The 13,545-nt window shown below is 37.9% G+C and overlaps 1 protein-coding gene across 1 annotated transcript in view; it reads left to right on the top strand.

The window, feature by feature from the left end:
* Positions 1-13,545, top strand: part of LOC117508767 (tyrosine-protein kinase receptor UFO) — a 111,410-nt gene that overhangs the window by 75,874 nt on the left and 21,991 nt on the right. Inside the window, exons 9-10 of the mRNA XM_034168597.1 lie at positions 3,435-3,579; positions 12,152-12,169. Coding sequence (XP_034024488.1) covers positions 3,435-3,579; positions 12,152-12,169 — 163 coding nt within the window. The remainder of the gene's footprint in view (positions 1-3,434; positions 3,580-12,151; positions 12,170-13,545) is intronic.

Genomic DNA, 13,545 nt, shown 5'->3' with positions numbered 1-13,545 from the left:
ATTCATTACACTTGCAAACAGTGCTCTTGTATATGAGAGTACTGTTTTCAATGCTGTGTGTCCATCTGTTTGTGAACATGCTAACTCAGAGTATTGATCCAGTTTGGACCAAACTTGATGGAATGACTGAAGCTCAGCCAGGACAAATTGATTTGGTATTGAGAAAAATTGGTCAAAAGACAAGATCAAAGGCCAAGGTCAAACATGAGACCTCATGCTTATATATAGGGGGCATTTAGAGTAGCTATAAGTTAACTCAGCCACATGTGGTGTGCAGCCAGTACATTCTGAGTGCCGACCCCAAACCCAGATAAATGAGGAGGGTTGCGTCAGGAAGGGCATCCGGCATAAAACAAGCCAATCCAACTATGCAGACTAAGAATCGAATTTCCATACCGGATCGGTCGTGGCCTGGGTTAACAAGTCCTCCACTGGTGCTGTTGCCCAACAGGGTGCCAGTGGAAATTGGGCTACTGCTGGGTGAAGATGATGAAGAAGAGGAGGGGAACTTTTCCACAAATAGTGGGAAAAGAAGAAAACTAGAAGGGTGGAAATGAGAGTGGGGACTTTGAATGTTGGTAGTATGACTGGTAAAGGGAGAGAGCTGGCTGATATGATGGAGAGGAAAAAGGTAGACATATTATATGTGCAAGAGACCAAGTGGAAGGGAAGTAAGAGCAGGAGACTTAGTGGTGGAATGAAGAGGTCCAGGAAAGCATAAAGAGAAAGAGGTTGCCAAAAAAAGTTTTGGGATAGTCAGAGAGATGAAGAAAGTAGACAGGAGTACAAGGAGATGCGGCATAAGGCAAAAAGAGAAGTGGCAAAAACGAAGGAAAAGGCATATTGCGAGCTGTACAAGAAGTTGAATAGTAAGGAAGGAGAAAAGGACTTGTTCCGATTGGCCAGACAAAGGGACAGAGCTGGAAAGGATGTGCAGCAGGCTAGGGTGGTAAAAGATGCACATGGTAATGTGCTGACAAGTGAGGAGTGTGTGATGAGAAGGTAGAGGGAATATTTTGAAGAGCTGATGAATAAAGAAAATGAGTGAGAGAAAAGGCTGGATGATGTGGTGAGAGTAAATCAGGAAGTACAAGAGATTAGTAAGGAAGAAGTGAGGGCTGCTGTGAAGAGGATGAAGAGTGGAAAGGCAGTTGGTCCAGATGACATTCCAGTGGAGGCATGGAAATGTCTAGGAGAGATGGCAGTAGAGTTTCTAACTAGATTGTTTAATAAAATCTTGGAAAGTGAGAGGATGCCTGAGGAGTGGAGACGAAGTGTGCTGGTTCCTATTTTCAAGAACAAGAGTGATGTGCAGAGCTGCAGCAACTACAGAGACATAAAGCTGATCAGCCACAGCATGACATTATGGGAAAGAGTAGTAGAAGCTAGGCTTAGAAAACAGGTGAAGATCTGTGAGCAGCAACATGGTTTCATGCCAAGAAAGAGCACTACAGATGCAATGTTTGCTCTGAGAATACTGCTGAAGTACAGAGAAGACCAGAAAAAGTTACATTGTGTGTTTGTGGACTTAGAAAAAGCTTATGATAGGGTGCCAAGAGAAGAGCTGTGGTATTGTATGAGGAAGTCTGGAGTGGCAGAGAAGTATGTTAGCGTAGTGCAGGACATGTACAAGAATAGTGTGACAGCGGTGAGATGCGCAGTCGGAATGACAGACCCATTCATGGTGGAGGTGGGATTACACCAAGGATCAGCTCTGAGTCCTTTCTTGTTTGCAGTGGTGATGGACAGGTTGACGGATGAGATCAGACAGGAGTCTCCATGGACTATGGTGTTTGCAGATGACATTGTGATCTGTAGTGAGAGTAGAGAGCAAGTTGAGTCTAGTCTGGAGAAGTGGAGATATGCTTTGGATAGAAGGGGAATATAAGTCAGTAGAAGCAAGACTGATTACTTGTCTGTGAATGAGTGGAATAGTGCAGTTACAAGGAGTAGAAGTGGTGAAAGTAGATGAGTTTAAATATTTGGGGTCAACTGTTCAAAGCAATGGAGAGTGTGGTAAAGAGGTGAAGAAGAGAGTGCAGGCAGGGTGGAGTGGGTGGAGAAAGGTGGCAGGAGTGATTTGTGACCAAAGAATATCAGCAAGAGTGAAGGGGAAAGTTTACAAGACAGTAGTGAGACCAGCTATGTTGTATGGTTTAGAGGCGGTGGCACTAATAAAAAGACAGGAGGCGGAGCTGGAGGTGGCAGAGCTGAAGATGTTTAGATTCTCTTTGGGTGTGACAAGAATGGACAAGATTAGGAATGAACATATCAGAGGGACAGCTCAGGTGGGACGGTTTGGAGACAAAGTCAGAGAGGTGAGATTGAGATGGTTTGGACATGTGCAGAGGAGGGACCCAGGGTATATAGGGAGAAGGATGCTGAGGATGAAGCCACCAGGCAGGAGAAGAGGGAGGCCAAAGAGGAGGTTTATGGATGTGCTGAGGGAGGAGATGCAGGTGGTTGGTGTAACAGAGGAAGATACAGAGGACAGGGTGAGATGGAAATGATTGATCTGCTGTGGCGACCCCTAACGGGAACAGCCGAAAGACAAAGAAGAAGATTTAGAGTAGCTATAAGTTAAATATACACTATGTCCTTTGGCATTGGGTGACCTTAAAATATCAAATGTCAAACATGTAAGGCACGGCTGTTGCACTTTCTGAGTTCACCTTCTTGCTATTATTATGATGTTAAGAACAACAATCTGTAAAAAAGCAAAAACTGAGCGTATTTTGTCTTCTTGTTGGTTACACCATCAAAAAACAACCGAGAAACAAATTCATCGCCATCAAATCTGATTTAACGCATTTATGCCCAGATATTTTTTTTATAAGTGCAAAAAGTTTGCATTAGTGCCTTTGAGATTTTTTATTGTGAGTAGAAAATGACAGTGATAAACTTCGGCAACAATTGTTGCCAGTGGGGCAAAATGGGTTAAAGCACTGCAAGCACATTATTTCTGTTTCTCTTTTTAAAACACCTGTTCTGCGGGGAAAAAATTGCCTTAAAAACATGTTTATTACTTTAACACTGGCAAAATGATCCACTAGAAGTTTATTTTCCAGTTTACTGAAAAGAAACCTCTTTGTAAAATGTAACTTACTCAAAATGTTATGTTCCAGCACAAATCCTGATAAGAACATAGAACATGCAGTACCAGTCAAAGGTTTGGACACACTGTCCCATTCATTTGAATGGGACAGTGTGTCCTCAAGTGTGTCCTCGGTTTTCACAGAATACAATTCAAAATACTCCTTGTCGATAATCTTTAAAAGTTGCAGGTGCAAAATACATTATCACCATGCTTGTTTATTACTGTGAAACATCAAGGTCTTGGAATATGTTTATCCTGAAAAGAAAAATGAACTGAGCTTGTGTTTAACTTCACAAATATCTAATCGTGATAATCCACTTTTTGTTGTTGTTGACAGGTTCAAGTGGATACTGGATTGGACACAGAACTGTCAGTCAATCTGTCTGTCCCTCTGTCCAACGTGTCATTTCGAGTGTGTGCATACACAGGGGCTGGACAGGGGCCCTGGACCCCCATACAGACTCTGACCCTTGTCACTCCCGGTGAGTAACCACAACACGCAACTAAATGACAAATATACTGCCAAAAAAAGTTGTAGCGAATATTGTTAGTATAGGGTGTATAATCTTATGAAACTCATGTTCAGCAAAACTAATGTACTGTAGACCATCAAGGAATAATGACATTTGGAGCTAAAAATACTTCACATAAAATGGGCAATTGTAGGCCTAAATCTTGCTTAAAGATTTAGGCCATTCTTTTTTCTTTTTTCTTTTTTTGTAAAACTGACACAAAATTTACTTTCTGTTGATCTAGTTATTATAAAGTACCTTTGTTGCTGTGGTATATCACAACAATTTAATTCATTTTGATTGCTGGTAAAGTACTTATTTTGGGCAAATATAATATAGTGAGATTTTACAAACAGCATGACGGATGTGGAAGATTCAAAATTTACACTGGATTTGATGGAAACAGGGAACGTAGGTCATTCTTTTTTCTTTTTTTCTATTTTGTAAAACTGACACAAAATTTACTTTCTGTTGAAATGTAGTTATTATAAAGTACCTTTGTTGCTGTGGTATATCACAACAATTTAATTCATTTTGATTGCTGGTAAAGTACTTATTTTGGGAAATATAGTGAGATTTTACAAACAGCATGACGGATGTGGAAGATTCAAATTTTACACTGGATTTGATGGAAACAGGGGACGTAGGTCATTCTTTTTTCTTTTTTTTGTAAAACTGACACAAAATTTACTTTCTGTTGAAATCTATTTATTATAAAGTACCTTTGTTGCTGTGGTATATCACAACAATTTAATTCATTTTGATTGCTGGTAAAGTACTTATTTTGGGCAAATATAATATAGTGAGATTTTACAAACAGCATGACGGATGTGGAAGATTCAAAATTTACACTGGATTTGATGGAAACAGGGAACGTAGGTCATTCTTTTTTCTTTTTTTCTATTTTGTAAAACTGACACAAAATTTACTTTCTGTTGAAATGTAGTTATTATAAAGTACCTTTGTTGCTGTGGTATATCACAACAATTTAATTCATTTTGATTGCTGGTAAAGTACTTATTTTGGGAAATATAGTGAGATTTTACAAACAGCATGACGGATGTGGAAGATTCAAATTTTACACTGGATTTGATGGAAACAGGGGACGTAGGTCATTCTTTTTTCTTTTTTTTTGTAAAACTGACACAAAATTTACTTTCTGTTGAAATCTATTTATTATAAAGTACCTTTGTTGCTGTGGTATATCACAACAATTTAATTCATTTTGATTGCTGGTAAAGTACTTATTTTGGGAAATATAGTGAGATTTTACAAACAGCATGAGGGATGTGGAAGATTCAAATTTTACACTGGATTTGATGGAAACAGGGGACGTAGGTCATTCTTTTTTCTTTTTTTTTGTAAAACTGACACAAAATTTACTTTCTGTTGAAATCTATTTATTATAAAGTACCTTTGTTGCTGTGGTATATCACAACAATTTAATTCATTTTGATTGCTGGTAAGTACTTATTTTGGGAAATATAGTGAGATTTTACAAACAGCATGACAGATGTGGAAGATTCAAAATTTACACTGGATTTGATGGAAACAGGGAACTTAGGTCATTCTTTTTTTTTCTTTTTTCTTTTTTTTTGTAAAATTGACACAAAATTTACTTTCTGTTGAAATCTATTTATTATAAAGTACCTTTGTTGCTGTGGTATATGACAACAATTTAATTCATTTTGATTGCTGGTAAAGTACTTATTTTGGGAAATATAGTGAGATTTTACAAACAGCATGACGGATGTGGAAGATTCAAAATTTACACTGGATTTGATGGAAACAGGGAACGTAGGTCATTCTTTTTTCTTTTTTTCTATTTTGTAAAACTGACACAAAATTTACTTTCTGTTGAAATCTATTTATTATAAAGTACCTTTGTTGCTGTGGTATATCACAACAATTTAATTCATTTTGATTGCTGGTAAAGTACTTATTTTGGGAAATATAGTGAGATTTTACAAACAGCATGACGGATGTGGAAGATTCAAATTTTACACTGGATTTGATGGAAACAGGGGACGTAGGTCATTCTTTTTTCTTTTTTTTGTAAAACTGACACAAAATTTACTTTCTGTTGAAATCTATTTATTATAAAGTACCTTTGTTGCTGTGGTATATCACAACAATTTAATTCATTTTGATTGCTGGTAAAGTACTTATTTTGGGAAATATAGTGAGATTTTACAAACAGCATGAGGGATGTGGAAGATTCAAATTTTACACTGGATTTGATGGAAACAGGGGACGTAGGTCATTCTTTTTTCTTTTTTTTTTTTGTAAAACTGACACAAAATTTACTTTCTGTTGAAATCTATTTATTATAAAGTACCTTTGTTGCTGTGGTATATCACAACAATTTAATTCATTTTGATTGCTGGTAAAGTACTTATTTTGGGAAATATAGTGAGATTTTACAAACAGCATGACAGATGTGGAAGATTCAAAATTTACACTGGATTTGATGGAAACAGGGAACTTAGGTCATTCTTTTTTTTTCTTTTTTCTTTTTTTTTGTAAAACTGACACAAAATTTACTTTCTGTTGAAATCTATTTATTATAAAGTACCTTTGTTGCTGTGGTATATGACAACAATTTAATTCATTTTGATTGCTGGTAAAGTACTTATTTTGGGAAATATAGTGAGATTTTACAAACAGCATGACGGATGTGGAAGATTCAAAATTTACACTGGACTTGCTTGCCTCTACTGGTGGTTGGCTCTCACTGCGGTATTGTATCACTTCCTGTTCCGGAGCACAGCGGTGTTTTTCTGTATCTGTTAGCTGTTTAATCTGCGCAGTTAGATTGATCTAGTTATCTAGATTACGATTTGTTTCCCAGTGTAATCTTTACGTGCCTTAACTAAAGCACTCATTCTGCTGAATCACCTCTAAATTATTTACACATTATTCACTTTGCGTGTTTTTAGGAATCCGCTAGCTTAGCGTAGCTACTAGCTCTTAGCCGATTTAGCATGGCGGCTTCTCCTGTCTCTCCCGCACTTTTCTGCTCTGGGTGTGAAATGTTTAGTTATTCCTCGGCCTCCTTTAGCAGTAATGGTACTTGTAATAAGTGTAGCTTATTCGTAGCTTTGGAGGCCAGGCTGGGCGAATTGGAGACTCGGCTCCGCACCGTGGAAAATTCTACAGCTAGCCAGGCCCCTGTAGTCGGTGCGGACCAAGGTAGCTTAGCCGCCGTTAGTTCCCCTCTGGCAGATCCCGAGCAGCCGGGAAAGCAGGCTGACTGGGTGACTGTGAGGAGGAAGCGTAGCCCTAAACAGAAGCCCCGTGTACACCGCCAACCCGTTCACATTTCTAACCGTTTTTCCCCACTCGACGACACACCCGCCGAGTATCAAACTCTGGTTATTGGCGACTCTGTTTTGAGAAATGTGAAGTTAGCGACACCAGCAACCATAGTCAATTGTCTTCCGGGGGCCAGAGCAGGCGACATTGAAGGAAATTTGAAACTGCTGGTTAAGGCTAAGCGTAAATTTGGTAAGATTGTAATTCACGTCGGCAGTAATGACACCCGGTTACGCCAATCGGAGGTCACTAAAATTAACATTAAATCGGTGTGTAACTTTGCAAAAACAATGTCGGACTCTGTAGTTTTCTCTGGGCCCCTCCCCAATCAGACCGGGAGTGACATGTTTAGCCGCATGTTCTCCTTGAATTGCTGGCTGTCTGAGTGGTGTCCAAAAAATGAGGTGGGCTTCATAGATAATTGGCAAAGCTTCTGGGGAAAACCTGGTCTTGTTAGGAGAGACGGCATCCATCCCACTTTGGATGGAGCAGCTCTCATTTCTAGAAATCTGGCTAATTTTCTTAAATCCTCCAAACCGTGACTATCCAGGGTTGGGACCAGGAAGCAGAGTTGTAGTCTTACACACCTCTCTGCAGCTTCTCTCCCCCTGCCATCCCCTCATTACCCCATCCCCGTAGAGACGGTGCCTGCTCCCAGACTACCAATAACCAGCAAAAATCTATTTAAGCATAAAAATTCAAAAAGAAAAAATAATATAGCACCTTCTACTGCACCACAGACTAAAACAGTTAAATGTGGTCTATTAAACATTAGGTCTCTCTCTTCTAAGTCCCTGTTGGTAAATGATATAATAATTGATCAACATATTGATTTATTCTGCCTTACAGAAACCTGGTTACAGCAGGATGAATATGTTAGTTTAAATGAGTCAACACCCCCGAGTCACACTAACTGTCAGAATGCTTGTAGCACGGGCCGGGGCGGTGGATTAGCAGCAATCTTCCATTCCAGCTTATTAATTAATCAAAAACCCAGACAGAGCTTTAATTCATTTGAAAGCTTGTCTCTTAGTCTTGTCCATCCAAATTGGAAGTCCCAAAAACCAGTTGTATTTGTTATTATCTATCGTCCACCTGGTCGTTACTGTGAGTTTCTCTGTGAATTTTCAGACCTTTTGTCTGACTTAGTGCTTAGCTCAGATAAGATAATTATAGTGGGCGATTTTAACATCCACACAGATGCTGAGAATGACAGCCTCAACACTGCATTTAATCTATTATTAGACTCTATTGGCTTTGCTCAAAAAGTAAATGAGTCCACCCACCACTTTAATCATATCTTAGATCTTGTTCTGACTTATGGTATGGAAATAGAAGACTTAACAGTATTCCCTGAAAACTCCCATCTGTCTGATCATTTCTTAATAACATTTACATTTACTCTGATGGACTACCCAGCAGTGGGGAATACGTTTCATTACACTAGAAGTCTTTCAGAAAGCGCTGTAACTAGGTTTAAGGATATGATTCCTTCTTTATGTTCTCTAATGCCATATAACAACACAGTGCAGAGTAGCTACCTAAACTCTGTAAGGGAGATAGAGTATCTCGTCAATAGTTTTACATCCTCATTGAAGACAACTTTGGATGCTGTAGCTCCTCTGAAAAAGAGAGCTTTAAATCAGAAGTGTCTGACTCCATGGTATAACTCTCAAACTCGTAGCTTAAAGCAGATAACCCGTAAGTTGGAGAGGAAATGGCGTCTCACTAATTTAGAAGATCTTCACTTAGCCTGGAAAAAGAGTCTGTTGCTCTATAAAAAAGCCCTCCGTAAAGCTAGGACATCTTTCTACTCATCACTAATTGAAGAAAATAAGAACAACCCCAGGTTTCTTTTCAGCACTGTAGCCAGGCTGACAAAGAGTCAGAGCTCTATTGAGCTGAGTATTCCATTATCTTTAACTAGTAATGAGTTCATGACTTTCTTTGCTAACAAAATTTTAACTATTAGAGAAAAAATTACTCATAACCATCCCAAAGACGTATCGTTATCTTTGGCTGCTTTCAGTGATGCCGGTATTTGGTTAGACTCTTTCTCTCAGATTGTTCTGTCTGAGTTATTTTCATTAGTTACTTCATCCAAACCATCAACATGTTTATTAGACCCCATTCCTACCAGGCTGCTCAAGGAAGCCCTACCATTATTTAATGCTTCGATCTTAAATATGATCAATCTATCTTTGTTAGTTGGCTATGTACCACAGGCTTTTAAGGTGGCAGTAATTAAACCATTACTTAAAAAGCCATCACTTGACCCAGCTATCTTAGCTAATTATAGGCCAATCTCCAACCTTCCTTTTCTCTCAAAAATTCTTGAAAGGGTAGTTGTAAAACAGCTAACTGATCATCTGCAGAGGAATGGTCTATTTGAAGAGTTTCAGTCAGGTTTTAGAATTCATCATAGTACAGAAACAGCATTAGTGAAGGTTACAAATGATCTTCTTATGGCCTCGGACAGTGGACTCATCTCTGTGCTTGTTCTGTTAGACCTCAGTGCTGCTTTTGATACTGTTGACCATAAAATTTTATTACAGAGATTAGAGCATGCCATAGGTATTAAAGGCACTGCGCTGCGGTGGTTTGAATCATATTTGTCTAATAGATTACAATTTGTTCATGTAAATGGGGAATCTTCTTCACAGACTAAAGTTAATTATGGAGTTCCACAAGGTTCTGTGCTAGGACCAATTTTATTCACTTTATATATGCTTCCCTTAGGCAGTATTATTAGACGGTATTGCTTAAATTTTCATTGTTACGCAGATGATACCCAGCTTTATCTATCCATGAAGCCAGAGGACACACACCAATTAGCTAAACTGCAGGATTGTCTTACAGACATAAAGACATGGATGACCTCTAATTTCCTGCTTTTAAACTCAGATAAAACTGAAGTTATTGTTCTTGGCCCCACAAATCTTAGAAACATGGTGTCTAACCAGATCCTTACTCTGGATGGCATTACCCTGACCTCTAGTAATACTGTGAGAAATCTTGGAGTCATTTTTGATCAGGATATGTCATTCAAAGTGCATATTAAACAAATATGTAGGACTGCTTTTTTGCATTTACGCAATATCTCTAAAATCAGAAAGGTCTTGTCTCAGAGTGATGCTGAAAAACTAATTCATGCATTTATTTCCTCTAGGCTGGACTATTGTAATTCATTATTATCAGGTTGTCCTAAAAGTTCCCTAAAAAGCCTTCAGTTAATTCAAAATGCTGCAGCTAGAGTGCTGACGGGGACTAGAAGGAGAGAGCATATCTCACCCATATTGGCCTCTCTTCATTGGCTTCCTGTTAATTCTAGAATAGAATTTAAAATTCTTCTTCTTACTTATAAGGTTTTGAATAATCAGGTCCCATCTTATCTTAGGGACCTCGTAGTACCATATCACCCCAATAGAGCGCTTCGCTCTCAGACTGCAGGCTTACTTGTAGTTCCTAGGGTTTGTAAGAGTAGAATGGGAGGCAGAGCCTTCAGCTTTCAGGCTCCTCTCCTGTGGAACCAGCTCCCAATTCAGATCAGGGAGACAGACACCCTCTCTACTTTTAAGATTAGGCTTAAAACTTTCCTTTTTGCTAAAGCTTATAGTTAGGGCTGGATCAGGTGACCCTGAACCATCCCTTAGTTATGCTGCTATAGACGTAGACTGCTGGGGGGTTCCCATGATGCACTGTTTCTTTCTCTTTTTGCTCTGTATGCACCACTCTGCATTTAATCATTAGTGATCGATCTCTGCTCCCCTCCACAGCATGTCTTTTTCCTGGTTCTCTCCCTCAGCCCCAACCAGTCCCAGCAGAAGACTGCCCCTCCCTGAGCCTGGTTCTGCTGGAGGTTTCTTCCTGTTAAAAGGGAGTTTTTCCTTCCCACTGTAGCCAAGTGCTTGCTCACAGGGGGTCGTTTTGACCGTTGGGGTTTTACATAATTATTGTATGGCCTTGCCTTACAATATAAAGCGCCTTGGGGCAACTGTTTGTTGTGATTTGGCGCTATATAAAAAAAAAATTGATTGATTGATTGATTGATTGATTTGATGGAAACAGGGAACGTAGGTCATTCTTTTTTCTTTTTTTCTATTTTGTAAAACTGACACAAAATTTACTTTCTGTTGAAATCTATTTATTATAAAGTACCTTTGTTGCTGTGGTATATCACAACAATTTAATTCATTTTGATTGCTGGTAAAGTACTTATTTGGGAAATATAGTGAGATTTTACAAACAGCATGACAGATGTGGAAGATTCAAAATTTACACTGGATTTGATGGAAACAGGGAACTTAGGTCATTCTTTTTTTTTCTTTTTTCTTTTTTTTGTAAAACTGACACAAAATTTACTTTCTGTTGAAATCTATTTATTATAAAGTACCTTTGTTGCTGTGGTATATCACAACAATTTAATTCATTTTGATTGCTGGTAAAGTACTTATTTTGGGAAATATAGTGAGATTTTACAAACAGCATGACAGATGTGGAAGATTCAAAATTTACACTGGATTTGATGGAAACAGGGAACTTAGGTCATTCTTTTTTTTTCTTTTTTCTTTTTTTTGTAAAACTGACACAAAATTTACTTTCTGTTGAAATCTATTTATTATAAAGTACCTTTGTTGCTGTGGTATATCACAACAATTTAATTCATTTTGATTGCTGGTAAAGTACTTATTTTGGGAAATATAGTGAGATTTTACAAACAGCATGACGGATGTGGAAGATTCAAAATTTACACTGGATTTGATGGAAACAGGGAACTTGAAACTTCAGACTTAACAACTATGTAAAATACCTTTAATAAAGCTATAATAAAAGTCTCACCCCTTGACTCATTCGCTCATTTTGGTATATCAAAATTGATTCATATTTGAATATATCAGTATTCATTCATTCATGTCCTATATTCACTGAGTAAGTGGATATAGAAAATGAATAAATACTTAACTGTGAAAGGTAGACAAAATGTCTTTAAAAAATGTCCAGGCAGGAAATAGGCTGTCAATTTTCACTAATGCATTGGTCATAACTTCAACAGTTAGGACAGTAATATACGGCAATGTTTCATGTGCCACATTTTCCCACCCAAATAAACGCATTTTATGGTTCACAGAGGAAATTATGTTGTTCTATCTTCGTTTATTTTTTATTTTTTCTTTCTTTCATCAAACTCTAACACTAGCTTAGACCCCTCTTGTTTCCTCTTTTACAGAAATGGAGAAATCCAGAGGTGAGCAACATTATTTCTGCACTTACAAACTTCTAAAGCTCCTCTTTGGTGACCCTCACAGTGACATGCAGTGACACCATCACACTGGAAGTGACTTCATGCTGTTTTTCTCCACATGACTTCTCTTTCTTAGTTTCTGTCAACAGTTTCCTCATTCAGTGTGATACTTCCCTTCCTGTGAGAATGGAAGACTAAAAGGAGAAGATCTTGGTGATGCATCTCAGTGATGTCATCAATATTTATGACAGTGGATCTTTATGTGCTAAGTCTAAAAGAGCCCAGCAGACTAGTCACACACTGAAAAAAGAAGATATTTGAACCAATTGAATTGTGTCAATTGCTAAAGGTGCACTGACACATGCATGACTTTGATTCACGCACTTGCACGACCTGTGTTGTGCAGGAGAGTAAACTCACCTTTAACGGGTGCAGACTGATTGTGAGAGAGGTGCCAGTGCGTGCAATTGCGCAAAGAGAATTTTCAAATGTTCAAAAAATCCTTTACGTATAAATGTCATGGTACGTTGCGCGATCTAATTGCTAACACGATGTGCAGCTCATCAAGTGGAGTAAAGAAGAAGTGAACAGAGCGAGTGGTTGTGTCAGCGGATTGTCAAAAGCACAAGTTTTTTTTAAAGAAGCAAAAATAAAACTATTTTTTCTTAGTGTTTATTGGTGGATCGCAAATCAAATTTTGAGGTTCATACCGCCACCTACAGTATCAGATAGTGTAGAATCATGGCATTGATTACACTCAGTCAACACAATACAGAACGTGAAACAGTGTAATTAAAAAATGAAATAATCAATATGTGCAAAAAAATATCTTAACACCGTACAAATTTGATAGATTTAGCATAGTCATACAACACTTTGAAAAGACTGACTTCATACAAATATTGACTGGTTGAACTTTGAGCTGTGTAACATTTTCTAATGAGTAAATGTCTGCTGGTTGGTTGGTTAACATAGAAGTTGGAAAATACTGAGCACACTTAAAATTTAACCATTGGAATTACTGAGCAAAGAAAAAAAATCTAAGCAAGCAGTGGTTTAAGGCTATAAAAAAAACAAGAGCACTCTGTGTTATTTATAACCTAAAACCAATGCATTGATGCGCTCATTCCAATGGTTTTTTAAAATGAAAAACAGAAAACTGTTCTTCACTCTAGGCAAAAGTGGGCACCTCAGCTAGTAACACATATATAATATAATGTATAGCAAATGATGACACAGTGTGAAATATATATTATACTGTATAACTGAGTTTCTTATTGTGCCACCGTCTTAATGTTCTCACAAGCTTTTTTCTTTCTTGGTACAGTCTAGTTCAACTCAAATATTTCTTCTTCTGTATGAAATCCATTTTTTTCTGC

Source organism: Thalassophryne amazonica, chromosome 4 (assembly GCF_902500255.1).
Source record: "Thalassophryne amazonica chromosome 4, fThaAma1.1, whole genome shotgun sequence".
NCBI lineage: Eukaryota > Metazoa > Chordata > Actinopteri > Batrachoidiformes > Batrachoididae > Thalassophryne > Thalassophryne amazonica.
Note: the sequence above shows the minus strand (reverse complement) of the source record. Positions and strands in the feature narration are given on the sequence as shown.